Source organism: Eptatretus burgeri, chromosome 12 (genome assembly GCF_056783735.1).
Source record: "Eptatretus burgeri isolate ZD-2024b chromosome 12, Ebu_testis_v1, whole genome shotgun sequence".
In the NCBI taxonomy this organism is placed as follows: Eukaryota; Metazoa; Chordata; class Myxini; order Myxiniformes; family Myxinidae; genus Eptatretus; species Eptatretus burgeri.
Genome location: NC_140972.1, coordinates 45,247,812 through 45,273,294, shown reverse-complemented (window position 1 = coordinate 45,273,294; position 25,483 = coordinate 45,247,812). Strand labels below are relative to the sequence as shown.

General features: G+C 40.9%; 1 protein-coding gene across 7 annotated transcripts in view; it reads left to right on the top strand.

Moving 5' to 3' along the window:
• Positions 1 to 25,483, top strand: part of LOC147015525 (sodium/potassium/calcium exchanger 2-like) — a 107,978-nt gene that overhangs the window by 28,569 nt on the left and 53,926 nt on the right. For 5 of the 7 annotated variants that reach the window (XM_085850336.1, XM_085850338.1, XM_085850339.1 and 2 more), the window contains exons 3-4: positions 23,840 to 23,948; positions 24,477 to 24,524. In XM_085850336.1, coding sequence (XP_085706462.1) covers positions 23,840 to 23,948; positions 24,477 to 24,524 — 157 coding nt within the window. The remainder of the gene's footprint in view (positions 1 to 23,839; positions 23,949 to 24,476; positions 24,525 to 25,483) is intronic. The other 2 variants (XM_085850341.1, XM_085850342.1) reach the window with 2 other exon arrangements.

Below are 25,483 nucleotides of genomic sequence, written 5' to 3'. Positions count from 1 at the left end.
TAAATTGACCATTCAGAGTTTTTGGTGAAAAATCCAGTGATCAAATATGCAAATCCTGTTCAAATTTAAAAACAATCGGATTAAAATTGACGATTTTTGAAATTTGACCTCAAGGTCCACATTTTTGCCCTTGACCACTTCAGAAAATGCCAGACTGGAAGTGATCGACCAACCATTGATTTTTAAAGTGATGATCGAGTAAAATGAAACTACACAAACTGGAAGTTTCAACAATGACTCTGTGCCAAGTTATCTCAAAACGTATGTCAGGAAACATTACCTTGCTGTGACCTTGACATTTGACATTTGAGATTTTAACCTCAAAACCAGTAGGCTTCTTGATTTTGACGAGCTCTACTAGTTAACCTCCGCCATCGAAGATGGATGGAGGTTACTGTTTGCACCCCTTTCTGTTTGTTTGTGAACAGTATTGCGGAAAAACTCCTAGACGGATTTCGACGAAACTTGGTGGGGGGGGGTTAGGTATGGTCCAAGGATCATGCCATTAGATTTTGGACTTGGTCCAAAATCCAATATGGCCGCTATGGCGGCCATTTTGAAAAAAGATTTGAATTTTTTTTTTTTTGCATTTCTACATGTTTTAAGTGATTTCCAACCCTCCCCCCAAAAAAAAATTGCTAGAGGAAAAAAAAAATTTTTGCAACTTTTTTTTCAACAAAATTTCGATTTTTTTTATTTTTTTTTTATTTTTTTATTTTTTTTTTGCATTTCTACATGTTATAAGTGATTTCCAACAAAAAAAACATGCCAAAATTATAATTGCGGCTGATTTTGGAACTTCAGGGGGATATACCCACGTAAAATCAATTTCTGTCTCGAGGAATCTATTTATGACGAATGAATTGAGTATGTAGAAAGGAAAGTTGCAAACTATAACTCTGTGAGCACTGTTGACATCAAATTGAATGAATAGGATATCAGGTTCACTTGAGTGACCGAGTAGTATTGGCGGCGGAGGTTTTGCACTCTACCGAGTGCTCCCCCTCTAGTTGTTTAAGTTTTGGTTTATCTCAAAAAGCATGTCAGGAAACATGACTTGCTAAGGCCTTGACCTGGCCTTTTGACCAAATAAAGAATAGGCTTCTAGCTTTTCGTTATGTTTCTTGAAGTTGGTTATTCTCTTGCAATCTCGATCGGTTGGTTTTGTGAAGATCGGTGTGGAATTGCAACTTGGAGGCAACTGAACAGACAAATACTCAGGAAACAAAAATACTACCGAATCTTTGATTTTGCAAGTAACAAACACAGAAATGGATACATCTCAACTTGTAGTATGATGATAGTTGAGGAAGTAAGAAGATTACGCTTTGAGGTTCCACCATACTCTGTTTATCACAAAGATTTCCAGGCATCAGGCTGTAATTGGAGTTCTTCACAGGGTCTCTGCAAGTGTAATATTTTTGCCATTTTATTTTCTTTACAGGAGACAGTCCCATGGAAGATCAAGGTAGAACTGACAGTGGTACAAATATCAAGGAAATAAATGAACGGGAAGGAAAAGAGGGAGGAGGGGAGGAAATGCTGAAACTAGCAAGTAACATGGTTGGGCCAGTGATGAATATGTACAAAGACTAGTGCAAGACTGACTAAAACAACAGCAGCATTCTTTCTTCATTACTGGTATAGAAGCTTGTCTCTGAAAAGGAAGACGTACAAGTTAATGTTGGACATTAGACAAATTGTGTTTCTTTTACCAGTGATTATGCTGAAGCCCTGCTGAAAAGTCTAAAACATTGTAAATGTATCTCTATTAAAAGTCTTGGAAAAGTTCTTTCCTTATTATACCACCCTCATCGTCCCCAGAATATGGCTGTGAATACTGTTTGCAGTTTATTAATCTAGGGAGTTTTCAAACAAAACATTTTGCTCTGCTATTTAGAAATACGGAATGGAAAATAACATTACCTGATGTAGAAATGTAGTTTGATGTTCAGTATCGAGCACCTGACGAAAACAGAGCAGACAGCAAATGACGACTTGAAGGTGACCTTTGGTCAGTTGGAATGTCCTTAAATAAATCTGTGATTATGAGCACAGCATTGCATCAATATCCTCCTTTTACAATGGAAGCACTGCTATGATTTGGAAAATTGTAAACTTTTGTGCAATCAACCAATTTTATAACATGTTGATGCAGCACAAGCATAACAACCAAAATTGCCTAATCTTTTCATTCTTCATTCGTATGCAGCACAATGCTACTGGGTTGCATCATTGGCTGAGGGTGCGGCTGTTCCTCCGATGCAATGCCTTCTGCAAGTTATGGCAGGAATTTATCATTTGACCACGGTGCCAGTGATAGCTCGCCTACTCTTTGTGATGGACACTGAGCTGTGAGATCTTTAACGTCCACCAACGAATGATTTAACGTCCCTCCGAGGGAACGCGCACACATTGATGAATCGCACCGCCGGTAAAACACCGGGTAATAGTTTTAGCTGGCTCGGGATTTGATCCCAGGCTCGAAAGCTTAAAGGAGAGTGTGTGTACCTCTCATCTATCATGCCAGTATGTATATTTATACATATGCATATACAAATACACATACAAATATGAACATCAGACACACCTCCTGGACTGTTATGGTGAGCATTGCCGCGGATTATGTCTCACACGGTAAAACCGCATAATCCGCATGGAACAACCATCCGTCTGCCACCCAGACGATTTTTCCTGCCAATGCAAACCATTCAACGAGAAGGCACGTGATGTCATCGTTGGGAAAATCAACACATGTGGAGTGTGACGACACAAGTTTGCATTAGCAGGAACAATGTCTGATGTATAAACGACAAATGTGGTCATCATTGGTTAGATATTTATCGGTATGCAATCCAGATGAGGGCAAATAACGCCGAAATCTGGATCGGTGGCTCCGCTGGATGTTTAACTGATGTTGACCATATCATCTTTGTCTGTTTGACAGAGTCACTGGGCCGAGGCCTCTGTGTTGGAGGAATGCTTTGGTTTAGGCTAATGCAAACCAAGAGGAGGCTGGTAAATGCTCTGGTATTTCCAAATGCAATGTCAGGATGTAGATTGTGGCTAATGAAAAAGAAAGAAAAGAAGCAGAATGACAGTTTTGAAATGTGGTGTTGGAGATGAATGTTAATAATCGCATGGACTTCAAGAAGAAAAAACAAATCGGTCCTTAAATAATTTCACCACAATGTACATTAGAAGTGCTGATACTAAAACCTTGGTTGTCATTCTTTGGACATCATGCATGCAGAAAAAGAAAGTCTGGAAAAGTCAACCATGCTTGGTATGGTTGAGAGAAGAGGTCCAGTCAGAAATGTATTAATTGAGACGTGATAATAAAATATACTAGAACGGCTCTCGGTGGAGTGCATACTTCTACCAGGCTGAGCAGTTTATGTTTTGTAGCCCACTGATGGGTCGGATCTGAATCCGGACCCTAACCCAAATCGAATCTGCTTGTTCTTGTCATCTAACCAACTCGTACACCTAGTTTTGTCATAACTCGTCCACAACTTTTTGAGATATCATGCTGCACATGGTTTTTGACCCCATCTCTCAATGGTGAAGAATCAGTTGAAAATTAAATAATTATCGAATCCAGATTCAGATGTTCACCAAAACTGAATTGATTCGTATTCTTCATACACTTAACCTGTCCACCAAGCTTCGTCCGAATCCATCCATAACCTTTTGAGATATTGTGCTATACATCATTTTTGGCCCTATCTCTCAATGGCGAAGAATCACTTAATTTTGGTAATCTGAAATTTTTTTTAAGTGTTGATGTCCTTGGCCCTTCACCACGCACAAAATAAATTCAGAATGATTGCTTGAAAACGGTGGCCAAAAATCGTGTGAGACAAACAGACAGGCACTCCAGACCAACATACTTGCCAAAAAGAAAATTTTTGCCAAGTAAAAATTCTAAATGTTGGCTTGGTACTCTTTGGGGTATAAGAAACTCTGTTGCTATTAAAATTGTGGGCATTAATTGTACAAAACCCTACAACAGCTATGAGCCTACCCCGATAGAATATTCTATAGGGGGAGGCGTAATTACATTTATGCCTCTGCGAAGACACTCATTAAGGAAATATCTGCTCTATTTTATTCATTATAATTATATCCCTCGGAGTCATTTTCATTTCCATTTTTTTTTTTAACTTAAGCTTCAATATATACTTTATTTGGCTCATCTTGGACAATCACGAGTATCCTGTTTGTTTCACTCTTTGAACGCTCCACGTAATTGCAAATTAATATTTATATCTTGCCTCATAAAAGATTCCACGAATAGAGGTTAATTATGCAGGACATGAGGATGCTTTACTTGTAACAATTAAGTGTTCATCAGAATGCTCTGTTCCATGCAGTTGTTTATTTTGCCAAAAAAAACTATTCCTTTCAATGTTGTAGAATTACAAAAAAAAAAAACATGACAATAATAAACTTAATACGATATTTTACAATAAATAAATTTCACAGATCTCCTGATGTCTCTGTTTCCCACTGTTTTGTCCTTCCCACTCCCACCCCCTCTTGTCTCATGTCCCCCTTGCTGTGCGTTGTGTTACCTCTCGTACGAGCCTCGTCAAGGTATACAAAAAAATAAATAAATAAATATTTTATATTTATATATATATATATATTTTTTTATTTTTATATATATATATATACACACAAATGGTGTTATCATTCTTTTAATCATTCCTTTCCCATCACCTCAATTAGTCCTACCTAACTGAACCCAATCCTCTGACAAGTTATTGTTTCTTCATCTCCTTTCTCTCTTCTTTTCATGTCTGTTCAGTTGCTTGTTTGTTTGGTGTTTTTTTTGTCGTTTTTTTTTTAGCTCATCTATGCCAAAATCAAGAAGCCATAACGATGTCAGTCAGTCCGGCAATGGGTCCATTAACATTTGTTGTTGGTGTTTTTTCCATGCTGCTCCTCTGATGCTGCTCAATGAATCAATTTGAAACTTGGCATGATGATGATGTCGATGCACAAAAACGAATGGAGCCTTTTTAAATTTTTTTATTTCCATCCAGGTGGTGAGATAATTATTAGTTAATTAACTCAAATGTAATCTATGTTTGTATGTTCATCTCGTATTGTAAGATTCCATTATCTTTCGAGATGTTTCATTGTTGTTTAATTTAAGCCTCTTAATTTTACCCCTTGATTACCCTCACCATAGGAGAGGGTATTACAGTTGGGTCTGTCTGTTTGTCCGCACATAACGTGAGTAGGTGTATTAATTACATACTACTGAAAAACCTTAAGACACTTTAAGACCCCCTTTATCACCTGCAGCCCGACTATCAGGAGATGAGCATCTGTCTCACTTGGGACTATTGATTCCATATGTTATCTCTCCATCCCACTGTCATGTTGTTTCCTTTTTACCCTCTTCCACCTGTACACTCTTCCCAGTCTCAATCTTGTATATACAGTGGAATATTTCTGTGTCCCAGCATAGTTGAAAATGACCGATCACATACACCATGTGAACACTTGGGAGCATGAGATTGATCATTGTGTTGGAGTTGGTGTCGATACAGAAATCACACTTGGAGGAAGCAAACAGTGTAACCTTGTGTCATGGAATATTCAAAACTAGACCACTTGTTATCTGCATTTAGTAATACCATTACCTTGGAAAGCTATCTCTCAATCGGTGAACACTGGGTTCCTATTCACGAACCACCAAAGTGAACAGGGGTATTTAGAGAAAGGTTAACTTCCCTCCCTTATTCAGGAATCAAACTGGGGTCCTATTATTTACAAAGTAAGGAGCTATCCACTACATCAAGGGACTCCCATTTCACATGGTTCACACAGTCCTTGAAACTCCTTAAAAGTCTTGGATAAATGTGAAAGCATTTTCCAGAACTGGGAAGTCCTGGAAAACTTGTTGAAGTCCTTGAAACTCCTGGAAAATCAAGAGAATTGCACAGATAAAAAAATAATCTGGTGCCTCTTCCTCTCCCCCCACACTCCCACACTCTCCATCAGAGTTGTTAATTCCACCAGAAAGAGACCCTTACCAATATTAACTTCCCCCAAGGATTTACCAAACCCAAAATGGCTTCTCACACATCATGCATAAATTCTGCAAGTGTTTCAGGAAACTCCCACAGTGCAAAGGGAAAGGAAGAGAGCTTGAAGGCTGTCAAAGCTTTACTATTTTAATTCCTGGTGGCTGGGTCTTGGCAGTGACCGGTATTGGCTCATAAAGGAGTCCATTCACAAGGCTTGATCCAGGGTCTGAGAAGACATTAAATATCGGGAATATAGGGGAGTTTAGGAGTCTTGTAAACTATGCATTTAGGAGTCACGTAAACCACTACATGTCTGCATGATACTTGCAGATAATGCAGAGCTAGCACTACTTGCCACTGCAGATCTGGTTGATCATCTCATTGACACCTCCACCACAGCATGTCACACAGCCACAGTATGAAATGGCAGACCTTAAGAAGCTCGTCTTGAAACTCCCGACAAAGGGTATATGAAGATGGGTACGACTGCCGTTGAACAAGCTGTGCAACACCAGTCATGCCCATCTTCGTTTACCCTTTGTAGGGACAGATAGAAACTTCGTACCTTGTGTTACCGTTCGCCTTTACCTTCCATGAATAATCCAGATTGTTGTTGGTGCCATGTGACATTTGGTGCTAATACTCGTCAGTGTAGAACACTGTGCTCATACTGGCCACAGGAAAAAGACGAGGTCCACAACTAATGGCAGTGAGTTCACTTAGGCCATACATCAGTTGCATTCTCTTCCTCGTGGATCGTACGAGCGGACTTCATGTCCTTGTGGATACAGGGGCAGGGGTGAGCATTGTGCCACTATCTGCCACTGAATAGAAAAATCGACAGGAATATTCATTGCATGCTGCTAACAACAGTGCTATTGCTACTTTTGAAGAACATTTCCTCCAGCTTGATTTGGGTTTGTCGTTAATTTCCGTAGGTGTTTACTATTGCCGACCATCTATTCTGGGTATGGATTTTTAAGCAGTGCAGCCATTCAATATTTGCTTTGTCCATCCATCCGTCTGTCAAAAAATAATTTAAACGGTACATCCGCTGAATTGACACAAGAGGGAGGTCTAGTTGCCTAACATCACGAGAAGGAAATTCCGAACTGCACCACTTCCTTCGGACATGGATGTGATTTTTGTAATTTTAATTTCCTCCTAGACGTGAAAAATCGCCGTCTATCGGATGCCTTAACACAGCTTCGTGTTCTTGGAAAAGCATCTAGCATTTTGTCGCTGAATATCACTTCGGGGTCACCAGTTTAGCGTGGAAGAAAAGACGGCTGAGACTTTCGGATTCCAAGTGAATTATTTATTCAAACGCCACCATACAACCCACTCGTACTTCTTCCGGGATTCCGGGAGCCCCGTCCCGGAAATTGCCCGATAAATCAAAGCTCAAGCAACATGCTATAAAATCCAAGGCAAAATGATGCTGCTACACATACTTTCCTGCTCTCCACCTACTTATCCCATTCAGCAACTTTTGGAAGCAGAGGAAGTTGTGCTTCTTTTATTAATTTTTTTTTTTTTTAACTACAACCTTTCTCTTCAAACAATCTATTCTGGGAACATCCTTTCGATCCATCCTGAATATGTTGTTTCTTCCCTCTGCAGTTCTGTTCTGTTCTTGTGTATGGCGGCTTGGCTGCCAGATAGCTATCATTTCTTGGAGTGTGGCAGTGCCACTGATGCTGTACCCCTATACCAATACACTGGTACTCATTTTAACGACCTCTGAATGATGACAGGCTGAGACAACCCCGGGTGTTAATTCATCAGCCAACAGGGCTCAAACTCAGGACCCTAGATCCTAAGTTAGCCATTAAGCCAAAACCAGGCTTCCCTTTGCAGTATTCAAGCTCTTTCTCAACTCTTCATGTTCTCTATTTTTTTTGCTTTAGCTATTTCTTTCTTGGCTTCCTTCTTTGAATGGTTATATTCCTCTCTATCCATGTGTTCCTTACTCTTCCACCACTTATTATAAGCATTCTTCTTCTTAGCTATTGCTTCCTGAACATAAACATTCCAACACCATGTTTCCCTTCTTTTCTACATTTTCCTGCAGTCATTTCACATGTTTCCTGAGCTATCTTCTTACATGCATCCCTCATTTGTCCCCCAAAAACCATTAACCTTAGTTGCATTCACTCGTTCTTTTTCATTGTGCAACTTCTCCTGAAATCTCTCCCTAATTTTTCTGTCCTTCAATTTCATACTTAACCCTTTAAGCCAACAACTAATCTGTGTTGTGTCAAGCATTCTTCCCCAGGTATCGCTTTCATATTAATTACACTTCCTCTGAGAGTCTAAAGTACTAACAAATAGTCAATCTGATGCTTCGATTCTCCATTCATGGATGTTATCAGCTGTTCTGCCCTTTTCTTAAACCATATATTAAGTACACATGCAGCATATCAGTTGTTTCTGCCATTCCTAATATATATTCAGCTGATTTATTTCTTCATACACATAACCCCCATGTACTCCCTAAAATGCACCTGTCTTTTCTCCTACATGTCCACTTCAGTCCCCACCTAGTATTAACTTCTCAAAAACATCTACTTTTTGCACCACATCCTCAAATTCTTCCCAAAACTGTATTCTCTCCTCCTCACCTTGGTGTACTTGTGGTGCATAAGCTGACACTACATTCTTCAACTTTACTCCTGCCATCAGCTTCAATTTCATGATTCTCCTGCTGTATCTCAACACTTCCAAAACTTTTTGTATGGACTTTCCTACAATTAGCACACTGACACCCCCTTCATCCTCTTCATCTCCTGACCAAAATAACTTGTACTTTTCCTGTCCTGAGCCAATTGTCCTTGCCTCTTGACCTCTCCATCACAATATATCTACCCTTCTCTTTATTTCCACCACTTCCGAACTTCTCCCACTCTGCCCCCACATTAGCTGTACCAACTCTCAACACGACCTCGATAACCTTATTTTCCCTCTTGTGTGCTGACGTCATATAATTGAATGAGCAGGTGCTGAAAATGGGCCAAGCAATTCAACGAGGTATTATTAGACCAGATTAAATAACACCACAATGTCCAAGGGACTAAAGGGCTGGCTCAAATCTTCATTCACTTATTTCCCGTCAGACCGCAGCTGCGATGTGCAAAGTCTTCCCTTAAATTTTGGCATATGTACCTAGCTTCTGATCCACTGCTATACCGAATCATGTACAGCATATACTCACATAATATATTAATTTTTGTACTGTACAACTATGTTCAAATGAAGTGTACCTCACCCTCAATAGTTAGTACAGTTTTGTGCACCATCCGACGTATGTGTCGATAACCATGGGGAAAACAGTCAATGTTTTTTAACCATTTTGTTTCCAAGAAGGAATCTCTTCTCTGCATGCAGTTTCATTCCAAATGAGTGAGTTCCTTCTTGATTGCTATCAGAAAGGCACCCAGTATGCAGTAATTTCGGAGTTTTTTTTTTGAATGACAACAGAATGTGATGTTGGTTATGGCAGACCCTTTGTGATCCAGCCCAAAATGTTAACCACCATTGGTGTGCCACTGTGGGCATCATTCGGAGTCGAATGGTCTTTCCCCTGACCAGGAAGTAATGCTGATCCAGGGCTTGCATCAGCAAAAACGAGGCAGACATGTTAAGTCCATTGCAATATATCGTGTCCAGCCAGTATCGCACGTTTTCCCAGTGTTGGGTGAGTTTCCTGATGCCAGAATAATTAAAGTAACACTTTTCACTGAAACTGGAATTTGACTGCAGTATTTACCTGCTCATCACTTTCAAATTGCTTTCCATTGAGATTGGAATTCAGCTTTGGAGAAAAAGAAGTCTAATGGAGCAATTTCAGTTGAACACTCACCTTTGATCCGTCTAGCCTGGCTTTGAATGTCTATCCAGCTAGAAACTGTCACCCTTGTGTTTCACAAGCTGAGCGATTCATCAATGCGTGTGCAGTCCCTCAGATGGACGTTAAACCGGGGGTCCCTTCTGCCAGAATTAGTTGGTGGATGTTCAAGATGGCCTTCGTGAAGCGTAGGTGAGCTATCTCTAGCACCACGAACAACTTCCAAATTCCTGCTCTCACCAACAGGGGGCATGCATGAATGGCACAGCCATGGACCCAGCAAATGATGGAACCAGCAGCCATGTACTGCAGACGAATAGAAAGTTCAGGTGAATGCGGTGGGTGAAGTAACAGTTCATCATCACAATCTTTTCCACACTGCACTGTCTCACAATAGGTGTGGGATGCAGACTATGTTGTAAAGTAGCCACATCCCTTTCCTTAACAAGCAACGTTTGCCATTGATCTGTTCATAAAGGGATTTTCTTTTTTAGATAGATAATTGTAGTGTGTTGGCTTAATGGTTAGGGTGGTGAGGTTGGGATCCTAGGTTCCTGAGTTCAAATCTCCCTTTGCTGTTTAATGAATACCAGGTGGGGTTGACTCTGCCTGTCATCCTTCCGAGGTCAGCAAAATGAGTACACGCTTGCTAGTATCCTGTGTCGGAGTGGTCACCTGTCCAGGATTGTACTCAACAGCCAAGGAGATTGCTTCGGCAGCACCAACGCTCTGCACAGAGGATGATCTCAATGGAATGGACGTATTGTCTGAATGTCGTTTTCCAAATTTGTGGGTAATCGGTCAAGATAATTGCCTGAGAGATCAGGATAACTGAAAGCATGATATTTCTTTATAATATTTTTCCAGTGACGACTGTCATTATTTGTGACCTCCGTCCACCGAAGGTGGACCCCTGTCTGTTTGTGTCTCTGTCTATTTGTCTGTGAACATGATATTTCAAGAAGTTATGGATGATTCAGATGAAACTTCGACAGGTTAAGTGTGTGACGAGGACCAATTTATTTGATTTTTGGTGAATTTTTGTATCCAATAATTATTTTTTCCATGATTCTTCACCAGTGAGTGATGACACATAGTACTATACGTAGTGCACAGGTTGGGTGTATGAGAAAAACAAATTGATTTGATTCTGGTGAAGATTCGGATTAGGATATGAGCATTTACAAGATTTTCAAGTTATTCTTCACCATCGAGATATGGGGCCAAAAACTATCTATAGCATGATATTTCAAACAGTTGTGGACTGATTATGACAAAACTAAAGGCCCTATCACACCTTGACGTTTTAGCCAGCGTATGGCAAGGTATCAAAATATATGTAAAACGCTGGCGTATGCTGAACTATTTATGTGTTTTTTTTTAAAGTTTTGGGCATATAATAACGACTTGGACGTATGCATAACGCATTAGTAACGTACACAGAATGTTTCGATGACATATAGATAACCTATACCAACGAATGCTGAGCGTGTTGTCGGCGTTCACAATCTATGCCCAACGATAATCTAACTCATGCATAGCGCGGCAGCGTATTGCCGACGATCACGTAGCGTAGGCTATTCATAGGCGGCGGCTCGACGATTCAAATCATAACCGCACTAGACATCGAAGTGTCAAGCCGCTATCACACCTTGACGTTTTAGCCAGCGTATGCCGACGTATGAAAAATTTGCCGAACCAAGCTGGCACACGTCCAATAAGTTATGGGTAAGTTTTGTATACGTTAAGAGCACGCTGGCATATGTCGTAGTATGCTGGCATACGCCGAGTACGTCGAGAAATTTTCAGCATGTTGAAAATTTTTCGATGTACTCGGCGTATGACACATGTTCCGCATACGCTGGCATAAGTTGTAGGCACGTTACGTGATCGTTGACACACGTCGACACACGTTACTTGTACGTTACTCATAAGTCAAAACACATTGACGTAATGGTTAGCGTCAGTGTTCCAGACTCACTGGTGTTTTTTTTTTCTTTTCTTCGGTATGACGGTGATGTTGACACTTCGATGTCTAGTGCGGTTATGATTTAAATCGTTGAGCGTCAGCCTATTAATTATATTATATCATAACTGCACTAGAAATCAAAGTGTCAACATCACCGTCACGCCGACGAAAAAAAAATAATAATAAAAAAACAGGGAGTCTGGAACACTGACGCTAACCATTACCTTGACGTCTTTCGACTTATGAGTAACTTACAAGTAACGTGTGTCAATGATCGCGTAACGTGCCTACAACACATTACTCATAGGTTAGAAATAAGTTTCGGGTACGCTAATCATTACCTCGACGTGTTTCGACTTATGAGTAACTTACAAGTAACGTATGTCAACGATCGCGTAACTTGCCTACAATTTATTGCCAAGCGTATGCGGAACGTGTGAGTCATACGCTGGCATACGTCGAAAAAATTCAAGCATGGAAAATTTGTCTAACACCTCGGCATACTACGACGTATGCCAGCGTACTACGAAAAAAAGCCAGCGTACTACGACGTATGCCAGCGTGCTCTTAACGTATACAAACTTACCCATAACGTATTCGACGTGTGCCAGTGTTTTAGCCAAATTTTGCATACGTCAGGCATATGCTGGCTAAATCGTCAACGTGTGGACAGGGCCTTTTGTGGATTTGTTGGGAAGGTGCCGAGAACAAGCTGGTTAGATTTTGGTTTCCGTCCGGATGCAGATGCAGCCTATTAGTAGGATACAAAACGTAATGGGCCATGTGCTACTATAGCTGTCCATGTACCCCCCCCCCTCCATCAACAAAGTACAATATTGCCTGCACCCAGCGGACATATCCGACGCGTCATGAAAATTATGAAATTTCTACATTTATTTTTGTTTGAAGTGAATTTGTGAGACTTTATTCATCCAAGTCATATATTAAAATAAACTGTGTCCCTATGCCAAACATTTAATTCCACAACTATGATTCTATGACATAAACTGACAAAGTTATGAGGAGGAGGAAATTGGGACCATACTCTGTGCAGAGCATTGGTGCTGCTTAAGCAGTCTCCTTGGCTATTGAGCACAATCCTGGACGGGTCGCCACTCTGACACAGGATACCAGCAAGTGTGCACTCATTTTGCCGACCTCGGAAGGATGACAGGCCGAGTTAACCCCACCTGGTATTGATTCAACAGTGAGTGGGATTTGAACTCAGGACCCGAAGAGCCAAAGCCCGCCACTCTAACCATTAAGCCAACACCAGGCATACAAAGTTATGGCACCGTTTACTCGAGGAAAGCAAAACAGCAAGCATACATTAATGGGATTCAATGCTTCAACAACTCGTGTACCAATTCAATATTTTGTATTTCTCTGATGTAACATATGGTCATAAATATTTTGAATATTATGAAGGGTGAAACGAGCCTGACAATGTATGCACATTAACAAATGAATAAGCTACCACCAAGCAAGATATATTGGGTTATGTATTCAACAAAATTAACGGGCATTGAGTTCATTAACTGGTGAACATTGTCAATCTTGATAAATGTCAGTGCTGTCTCAACCAAACTGATATGGGATATCTGACAGTTCTGAGTCCACATCAACAGAATCTTGTGGTTTCGGATGGTATTGTCGCGTCCAGGGGGTTAACCCCTACCTGGACGGATGGCCAAACTTCTCCCTTGGGAGCTTACAGCCGAGACTCTCGGAGATTAATGCACGTGCGGGAAAGAAATGTGAGGCGCTTCACCAGGATGGTAGCACAGCACTGGGGTATTACTCAACCCACAACAGATACACGGACACAAGCAAATGAAGTTGAACAAATAATAATTTAATAACAGCAATCAAATATGTATAATTCAAATTGTAATAATGAAAGAAAAACGTGAGGTTAACGAAATCTAAATGTAAATCTAATTGAGGCACCTCCGCACCGACTTAAATGCAGACAAGGGAACAGAATAATAAAAGGGAAGTCCGTCCTTTATCCCAGAACTTAGCTGTGGACCCAGGTATGCACTTCTTAAGCTTGAAGGGCAAATTAAGTTGTTAAAACCTTTGCCTTACGACCCGTAGTTCTCTTGGCAAGTTTAACTGGTTGAGATTGCGTTACGACTGACTACATTGACGTCAGACAGATGGACACCGAAATGCTTATTTTAGTGTGATGACAGTTTCACGGGTTGACAGGGTCTGCGGTCGAGCACAATGGGCCGCTATTGCATTTTGTATGGGGCCCCCAACTGACTAATGCCGCCTCTGGACCAAGGTGAGCAGGAGCTGCTCTCTTCCCTCCCAGCAGACTCGGTGAAGAAGTTGGATGATGTGTTACAACCGCTCACAACAATTACATTGGAGGCAGCAATAAATTATGATGCAGTCAATAACTACATCCAGAGTTACTTGCAATATAGAGTGGATGTCAGTGGAGGTAGTCTCAGAAAAACGGGTCAACTGTGCACTTCCTACATGAATCATATATGGCTAGTACTGTCTCTCATACAGGCGGTGAAGTACAATGACTTCCTCACATGTGCTCACTGTTTGCATCTCATGGGAGGCCTATTCTTCACAGTCTGTGGTCACAACTATGCCTGACTTATTTCTCTTCCTTCTTGGCTAACATCAAGATATCACACCCAGGAGCAATTGATTTGTTGAGGAGAGGAACGATGTGTGGCTTGTTTGTTCGTTCTCGGAAACTTGTGCTGTCGATAAAACAATGGAAGAAACATTCGTTGAGGCATGCAAAATCTCATGGTGATGCTGGTGGGGGTGGCATTGATGTTTCTGGGGTTCTCAGCAACCATGACGCATACCAAAGGTGTTTGAGAACAGCACACACTTGATCCCATGATGTCAACACCACACTGAACATGGCCGACATGCCGACAGACAACCTCAGTGGAACAATGCATCGTGATGTACAACCTGCAGAAATCTTGAAGAGTAAGAATTGTGCAACAAAAGCACAATAAGTAATTGAGAGCTTCCTCGATCCATTCATGGTTAAAGACCAGGACAAGCTTCTAAGTCTTTCATCTGGAGCTGCAGCCACCGAAGCTATCACAACTGATGTACTGAGGGCAGAAACAGCAGGAAGAGAGGAAAAGGAAACTTCCATCAGAGATAGACTGGAGAAGAATGCCAACTTATTTGAACCAGTAAAGCAGATGAACTTGAGAACCCTTGGTGATATGAACAAGGAGATGAAAGCAACAACGGCAAAGAACACAGTGGTCCAGTATAAGCAACAGGGCAATATTGTTGTGGAGCCGGTTATCGGCTGCAAGCACGACCGCTAGGGGGAGCAGTAGGGTCGACTCTGCCGAACACCCGGAATCCAGATCGTACCTTTCGGAAAACTCCGAGTGTACGGGTCCCTTACCGGACCGTGAATCGTCAATAATTCCACCACGTGGTACAGGGTTATTTGCCAATCTTCAAAATACCTAGAGATCCACGTGGCGAGTTAGAGTATTCACACCCTCGACTGCACTCGTACAAGTCGAGCCGTTAGCGTGCCCGACCCGTGCGCAACCCGAGCGGATGGTTGACGAAGTCGTGTCGGTCCAAATGTACATTTACAGCGGCAACAGCCTTTGTAATTCACCAACACGCACCATGCTAAGCCAATGGAAGAAACACAGAAACAAGCTGATACCTTTAACAAAAGTATTTATTTATAATGGGGGAAAGGGGGGAGCACGCAAGAAGCAGAGTTATCCGACTATAGAGATGCAAGTATGTACAGCAAAGAGCACTTAAACAATTCCTACTTACAGACGGGCCCACTGACACACACACACACACACACACACACACACACACACACACACACACACACACACACACACACACACACACACACGCACATGGACCTGTCCACCTCGTGTGGTTCGGCTGACACGGGTGAACCAGGCCAGCGTCGAGATGCGATGATAAAATCCAGAGCTCCCTTCAGCACTCGTCCCGGCAACCAAAACTCTCCTCTGTATCCCAAACTGTCGAGAAGGCAGTAGGTTTCTCTGTCACTTCTCCACTTATTTGAGTTGAACGTCAAAGTGAGGACTGATAACTCCACACTTGGTCAACCTGCCCGTCAGATTGACCACAACCTTGCCTGCTCGATGGTCATCAACTATCTCCAAAACTCTCCAGTTCACCGACAAACAGACGGCGCGAAAACGACTTGCGGTTCTTGTGGAGGAAGGATCTCTCCTCATCCGATCACACCGCAACCTTATTCACCCTTCTCCAGGGAGGGGGGGAGGGGATGCCTCCGCCCTCCCCACTCTCCCTAACTGGACGGTTTTGGCACGCAGAATCGCTCGTTGCCCTGTCATTGGCCAAAATGAGCGGCAAGTCCGTCGATTGGCCCGGGGGCGTGGTGACATCACACGGACCGCCTTTCTCACCATCGCAGGGTCTGATTGGCTGAGCGGTAGCCACCTCACTCGTAGCACGCTGATTAGTCAAGGGCCACCGCGAGGCTCCTCCTTGAACTCCGCCCACCATGACTTCGGCCAGAGCGAGGTGAAGGTGAGGGTGATTCTGGCGTTGTTGTAGTTGATGTTGGTGGTGTAAAAAATAAAATAAAACCCTGACTATCAAAGTAACTTCGCAGCGCATGTACATTTAATTACCCATTAGACATGGGATGGGGACCCTAACTAAAAACGCATACTTACCGATATAACTGTTCTATAGGACCTGTATGTTGAGTGCTCATGGCTTCCAGATTCGCAACACTATTGCTTTACAAATATTTGGAAAGCCCCAAAGCCAAGGATTGCAGTTGGACATGAAGGAACTGATGATGTACCCATTGACCCCTGTTCCATATAGCATCGGGACAGCTGATGGATTTCTGGCAAAGACGGGCAAGTCAAAATGTTTGCAGTATCTGACCAGAGTGTAAAGTTACTCCAGTACCATCATGGGAATCTGCACTTGTGGTCCATCGTGAGAATGATTCCCTCCACCACATGAAGGAGATAACAGCTAATTTCAGTCAAATTTGCCACAAGACTTTTGAAATGATATCAAAGACGACAGACACGGTGTTCAGCATGGATATGTATCCTGCCCATTCCGTCAAATCAATGGAACATGAACAAAGGGTCTGCAGTGAGAAACTCATCGTCAAGAGTGAAAGCACATACAAGTCCCCTGACTGGAAGCTGTTCTTGACAAACGATGAGAACAGGACGCCATTAATCAATCTCCTCTGTAAAGTACGGAGTCATCAGAGGTATGCCAGTAAGTTCCTGGGAAGAAAAGCTGTCTTGATCTGTGAAAGGGGATACCAGTTGACGTCTGAAGATGGGACGACCACGAAGAAGATCGAAATTGAAACTATGAGTTCAACCTCAGAGGAAATAGATTCCAGAGTACTGTAGTTCTATACTGTGTGTATGGGAAAAACAAGGGATCCAGATCAAAAGGCCAGACAGTGATGTGTTGTTCATTCTGCTACGCTATGCCCTCACACTGGGAAATGTTGTCATTCTCTTTGATACTGGCATGGGAAATAAGCAAAGACTGATCAACATCACTGAGCTTGCAGAGGGCTACACACAGCAGCACTGCACGGCACTCATGTGTCTCCACGTGTACACTGGATGTGAAAAAACCATTGGCTTCAAGGGACAATGAATAATCACGCCCATGGAAACTCTCCTGAAAACTCCAAAGTTTGCAGCTGTATTGTCCAAGTTTGGAGAAACGTGGGACATGGCAGAAGACATAATTGATGAACTATATAGGTGTTATCTTGCGCCATCTGTGGTTGCGCTCGAGTGTATAAGGTCAATGAACTGCGACACGTCTGCATAAAGTAGCTATGTGCCAAGGAGGACCAGCTAAACTCTTCAAAGAATGTGTCTGGAAATACTACCATCATGCTACTACCATCAAAAAGTCTAGAGCAGTGCATAAGGTGGGTAAACTATCAGATTGGAATCGGGAAGAAGGCCCATATTGCAAAACCAGATATTCCAGATGCAACGGTTGGCCATGGATGGGAGTTAAGAGATGGTAAACTTGAGCCGCGATGGTACGTAGGAAATGTTCTGCCACAATAGCTCATTGACATCATCGACGAACCACTAGATTCTGACGATATGGGCTTGGATGACTCAGATGACTCGGATGCAGAACTTTTAGATATCCCACATCAGTTTGGTGAAGACAACACTGACGGACTGACGGTGATCAAGATTAACTGTTCACCAGTGAATGAACTCTGTGCCCATTCATTATATTGAATACATTACCCAGTATATCTTGCTTGGTAGTAGCTTGTTCATTTGTTAATGTGTATACATTATTTGATCCTTCATTATAGTTATGCCCCTATGTTACATCAGAGAAGCATAAAATATGGAATTGGTCCATGAGTCGATTTACTGAATCCCATGAATGTATGTATGCTCACTGCTTTGCTTTCTTCTATTAACAAATGCCATTTCTGAACTCGCCATAACTTTGTCAGTTTGTCATGGAATCATAGTTGTGTTATCCACTGTTATGTATGTGAACACAGTTTATTTTTTAAATTTGACTGGGATAAATAAAGTCTCACATGTGCACTTGAAAGAAAAGTAAATATAGATTTTATTTTTTTCATTTTGTGACGTGCCGGATATGTACGTGAGGTGTGGACATATGTAGTCCAATAACTTTCATGAAATATTTTTGAAACATGAAAATATTGCTTTCGTAAGAACCAGCAGAAGCAAAGCTTTCATTTGGTACCTCATTTGTGTGCATTACTGCTTTTATGACCTCACAAATTATGAAAGTATGAAACATGGAAATGGAGTGTGACTCGAATAGACCACGGTCACGTTTTGAGGGTACCTCTAAATATTGAACCAAAATGACAAGTTCATCTCAACTCATGAAATGTTAACATTTGACTTCATGTTCAGGATACTCTCATGGCTCACACAAATATAGTGTCAGAGGTTTGGCAGGGGGATGCACAGGCAACTTTCGTAGCCCATGTTCTATAAACTGTTCAGCCTGGTGGAGGTATTTCCTCTACCGAGTGTACCATTCTAGTTTAACATGTAATTCACCCCATCCATGTCTGCATCAGAGGATGTACACTGAGACGAATGGAAATGATACCATGTATAACGTAATATGTTAAAAGGCTAAATATTAGTGTCATGACTTCGGATGCAATCTGTTGGTCGGTCCATTTTTAGCCATAAACCTAGCATTTACTTGAAATTGCTTCAAATTGTGGGTCGGACCAAAATAGATAATTGCTGAAGTGAAACTATCAGAATAAAGTAATTGTCTCACACTGTATTGACATTTGGAACTGTGATAAATCAGTTATTTAAAGGATATTATGCAAGTTTAATAAATATGGCACAACAGAGTGCTCGTGAAAAAATAAAACTTTGGAGGCAGATAGGAAAACGTGAATCATCGAATGAAATATTTGGAGAAACTGAAAACCTCAATCTTCCATCACTTACCTCTCCAACCTGCCCCTCCCATCTCCCCCCCCCCCAACACTGTCTCATCCCAAAGTTTTCCCACTCTCTTCTCCCCCTTTGTCCACCCATATAGAATTAGAATACTGCAACAAAGCATTATGATGTGTCAAAGAAATTTCAAATGCTTTGTCTGGTTTTTTTTTGGTTTTTTTTGTTTGTTTTTTTTTCAAAACAATGATTTGTATGAATTTCTTTTCTTTTGCTGTTTGCCTATTATAATCCTTAACTGTACTCGGTGACGTAATGGTGAGGGCGTCTGGGTGGTCAGTGGTTCAAACCCCTTCCAAGTCGTACCAGAGTTTAAAAATGGTAATTGCCGCTTCCTTGCTTGATGTTCAGCATTTAAAACGATGAAGCATGGACAAAATGCTGAGCAAGAAATGGCAAACCACTCCATATAACCCTTTCCAAGAAACTACGTTAGTAGCACCAATGCTCTGGAAGATTGATGTTTCAAGTTGGAGGAAAAAAATGAACTCGGGAGTGCATCACAGCAGTGATGGGCCAAATTGAGGTTAGTTTCTCCTTGGTCTCATGTTGTCCAGCACTCATGTCTTTTTTTCTTTTTTCTTTTTATGCATTATTTTCACACACACACACACACACACACACACACACACACACACACACACACACACACACACACACACACACACACACACACACACACACACACACACACACACACACACACCTCCAACGATGGCAAAAATGACAAAAAAGGAACAAAAACCAAATATCAACAGATAAACACCACCAAATGGAAAAATGTTAAAAGAAAACGGACTATATTAAATAAAATAAAAAAAAAGAGTTGAATACATTGGGCATAGACAAATAAGGCTCATTGGAATGGCTAAGAAGCGGTCAGCTCAACTGCGATGAAGAACAATTCATAATAAATGCCCAAGACCAGGGACATGACATGAATGGCTTTAAGAAAATGGCAGGACTGAGTCATTCGGATAGGTGTAGGTTCTGTAAGTTCAAAACGTAAAGCACAAGTCACCTCCGACCGGGATGTAAAAAAAAAACTCATGTCAGAACAGCTGTACACACAGACACAAGGTATGCAGAGTAAACTACTGGCACATCTGCAGAAATTTCAATATCCCAGTTCCACAAAACTCATGGAAACATGAACCAAAGTAATCATTGAAAACAAAGAAGTAACGCTCATGTACGACCTGCTGATCACATCGAGCGTGAACATAGAAAACAAAGCATTACAACTGGATATGGCACTTGATTATACTAAAATATGCAATTTGGTGCCTGTCTCTTTTTTTTTATTATTAGCGCAATACATTCGGTCATTACTGATCCAATCTCAACCAAACTTAGCAGGACAACGAAGGATCACACGATGGAGGTTGTAGCGACTTAATTTGCGCCCCTCCCCAAGGGGGTTTTCCACCTTGGGGAAAATCCATGTTGAGGTGTACAGTATATTCATTTTAGGATGGCTAATCACGTTGTTCTTCCAAGGCCACTTCTAATAATAGTAATAACAACATGAATGATAATAGCATAATATTAATGTCATTACACAACTATTAATACTAATAATAACCCCTCTCCACAAGGAGGTTTTCTTCCTTGGACAAATGCCGTGTTGATGTGTATAAATCTCTTATTGTGGAGTGTGTGTATATATATATATATATATATATATATCCTACCAGAAGTAAGAACATTATGAATCACAAACAAGTATGATTACCCTTTTAAACAGTCACAACTGTTGTTTAACACTAAACTGAAAGAAATCTGGAGGAATCATGGCATCCTTGAGGTATTCTATACTTATCATGTCCACCACAGACTAACGGATGCTAGTCTAGATCTACTGTAATCTCTATATCCTGGAGAGGATAGTAACATGACCCTTACTGTCATTCCTGTTGGGAGTGGGTGTACTTGTAGGTATAAAAAGAAAATAAGGCATTCCTAATTGAGGCGTCAGTTCCAAGATTATTTTGTCGAAACAAGTGAAATAGACATAAAATGTCACAGCTCCTATTGTTTTAATAATTTTGTTGTATGGAGTTAAAGGGCTAGCCCATTTTTACGTACAAATAAAATGGCAGCCAGTCTACCAGTCAGCCATCTTTGATCAGATTGCAAAATAAAGTGAGAGACACCTGTATGCCGCCATGTACTGTGCGTGTGTCAAGTTTGAATAAAATCGGACCTTGAGTGTCTGAGAAATGGTTTGAGACACATTTAAGTAACAATGGCCACCAGTCAGCCATCTTGGATCTGATCACGAAAAAAAAAATGACATGCATATGTAAGCCGTCATTCATTATCTGTGTTTCAAGTTTGAACAACATCAGTAAATGCATGTCCGAGAAATGGCTGAGGACGTGTTTGACACTGGGGTTTTTGTTTTTTTTACAACTAAAGTGGCCACCAGTCAGCCATCTTTGATGAGATGATGTGCATATGTATGCCATCATATGTCATCTTTGTGCCTAATACGAATAAAATCGGTCTATATGTCCGAGATATGGTTGTGGACGCATGCACGCACGCACGCACGCACGCACGCACACACAAAAATCGGGACCAAATCCATAAGCCCCCGTTTCGGACTAAGTCCAATATGGGCTTATAATGTGTGTTGGGGGGGGGGGATGAACGGTAGGGGAGGATGCATGAATTGGGCAAGGTGGATATAGAACAATTTCTCCCAAGTCACCATTTTTTTTCACTTTGCTCGTCCAACCTCTTCTTGCACTTCCTAAAGAAAAAACAAATTCAAATCTTTTGTTGATTTTTGCCTTCTTCAAATTATCTGGTCTCTTGACCTCCTGTTCATTCAAAATTGCTCTGAAGACAGCTCCATTTTTACAAGTCTTTAATTAATTTCTTTCTTTTTAAGTTTCATAAAATTTGTATTAAACGTATCAGCACTTTTATCGCCTTGTTTGAAAAGTACATTGTTATTAATTATTATTAGTAGTAGTATTGCTCAATTAGTGCTGTTATTATCCCCACCGTTTTTGAAAAAAAAAAAGGGGTTGGTGTGGTGGGGGGGGGGGTATTGTAATCGGCTCTGTCTCTGTATGTCCTGTTCTGTCTGTCTGTCCGTCCTTCCTGCTATCTTCTAAATGGTTGTGCAGAAATTCACCAAACATGGTAGTTACCAGCAGATGGCATGGAGGTGTGGAAGCAGTATAATCTATTTTCCCCCACCCATTGGGACAGGTTAAAATGGTCAAAAACCAAAAAATGCAATTCTGGGCACAATTTAAAACATTTTTAAATGGAGCTTTTTATTTGCAATCAACATTGGGGGATGCATGAAATATATTATGATTTATTGCATTTGACCCTCATGCTCATGCCCCATGGGTCTTAGGGTCACAGGGGTCAGAATAGAAAAAAAAATTCACTCAAAATTTGATATTGGGTTATTCCTAGTGGATCTTTGTCATATTTCAACTTTGCTTTAGGTGGGAAGTGTGGGGGTTTGTGATGGCGTGCCATTGACTTCGCTCTAATTATTATTGTGAATCAACATTCCTATACTTGGTGTTGGTTTTCATGGTTAGGGTGGTGGGCTTGGGATCCTAGGATCCTGAGTTCAACTCCTGCTTGGATATTGAATTAATACAAGGTGGGATTGATTCTGCCTGTCATCCTTCCGAAGTCAGCAATATGAAGACCAGCTTGCTGGTATACGGTGTCGGGGTGGTGACCCATCCAAGATTGTGCCAAAATAGCACAGAAGACTACTTAGGGAGCACCAACGCTCTGCACAGAGTATGGTCCCAATGGATGGATTGACATTCCTTGTCCTTTCAAAAAGTAATCTCAAAACAGAATGTAATATCACTGCAATGAAAGTTTACTGTAACTAATCATTTGCTGACAAGAGGAAATAGGAACATGAAAATGGCAGAAACGACACGAAAGATGCATCGTCACATGCACAAGAAACAACAATACAATGCAACAGAAACAACAAGAAACCAGAATACCTGAAGATGCGTTACCCCAAATTGATTTGTTTTAAAATGTACTTCACCAGTAGTCGCACAAGTAATGGGAGGTGAGCTCCTGCAAATAAAAAATTCCTCTAAAAATTCTCTTTCATTTGCCTGCCGTGCACACATTAACGCTTCATATGTCATGGTGAGTTTTCCTTGGAGAAATGGTAATGGTTTCAACAGTGTATGGTAGGAAGTAGATGGATGGACTGATTTGTAGATGTTTTATGGCTTGAGAAAAAGTCATTATCCACTTTGAGAAGCTCTTCTGGTTGTCTAATAAGCTTACATTTGAAGTTCCAAAAATGAAAAAGTTTGAACACCAGTACTGTTAGTAAAGAAATTTAGTCTGATACTTTTCAGTTGCTTGTCTCTTGTATAGTGCTACTAAATTAAGACCTCTTGTACACTCCTGTCTTTCCCCTGTGGACCTCATGCAGCCTAAGCCACAGCTGCAACGTGGAGGCAGCACTGCTTCGCTTCATAACAGCATGATGCGCAATGGGATCTTTCAGCTTATGATTCACACGTTGGACCCACTTGGAGAAGGTAATGCAATTCGACACCACCATGCCGGGGACTGCTATATGGGCCCAATTTTTTTGTTCATTTAGAATTTATTTGTAGACGTGATTTAATGTTTATTGTACGATCTTGTAATTTATAGTCAGTGCATTTTTTTTTTTTTTTGTATCATACCTGGTTATACAGTGACAAGATTGAAATTGCTTTTTGTATTATGTTGTGATTCGACTATTGAGTGGTCTCACTAGAATCATTAAAGTTTTAGTTGTACACATTTTTGGAATAAATCAGTAGGTATTTGTTTTGTTGCTTTTCAAAATCGGTATTTACCTGGCTCTTCTTCTTTTGTCTTTTTTTAATATATATTTTTTTAAACAAGATTGATTTAAGGCAAAGCAGGATAAAGGTTAATTATGATGCATCAACACCCTTCACCTTTCTTCTTCCTTATGATTTTGTTTTTAATGGTACTGCATTATATGTTTGTACTTCGATAACTTATTTACCCTGTTCATTTTCAAAGCTTTTACACTAGCAATGTCTTTCATGCAGTAGACAGTTTGGCAGAAGGGCAGCACAGACCCCACGTGAGTGATGAAGGTAAGAAGGAACATCAGCTTCTGGGTTATTTTCGCCATCGATTATTTTTCCATCATTAATACAGTTGACTTGGTGATTAAAGGTCTACATTTTTTTTTTTTGCATGCAAAACCTTTTTATTTTTATTTTTTTACAATTTCACAGTGGAGTAGTTTATATTCCCCCCCCCCCACCCCACCCCTTTGCTAAAGAGGGTGTGTACTTGGCAACAGTGATGGTAATAGCAATCATAACTACAACAGCACTCAGTGCATCACATACCTCCGTCAGCTTGACAAATTTGCGTTTTGTATCCCACTGATAGGCCGGATCTGGATCCAGACCTGAACCAAAATCGAATCAATTTGCCCATGTCAAACACCCAACCTGTACACCAAATTTCATCCAAATCCGTTCCTAACTTTTTGAGATATCCTGCTCACAGACAGATGAACAGACCGAAGGGTGAAAACACAACCTCCGTCCACCTTCGGTGGAGGAGGTAGTAATCATTCAAACAGACCTTATACCTAAAGATGCATTATTATATACCCCCAAATTACTTTGTTTTTCAATGTACTACACCAGGAGTCGCACAAGTAATGGAAGGTAAGCTCCTGAAAATGTGGTCACAATGGTAATAATAATAATCATAATTATAATAATAATTGATAATTAATGTGACCCCACTTTGGTGAAGCAGTGTGCTTCAACAGTAGTCAAGTTGATGGAAGCGAGGCTCGAGCAAGAAGTGTAGTTCCTTCTCCGGATGTAACCTGTACCCTTTATTTTAACACTCTCCAGGGATGGTCAACCTGCTGTTCGGATTAAAAGCGGAAACTGGGCCAGTGGAAAAAAAAAACAAAAGAACTTGCACACTTTTCATAAGGAATATAAAATAATTTATTAGTGATGAGACAGGACAATGCAAACGGGCAGATCAATGGGCAGGAAACATAAATATATCTACACTAATAAAA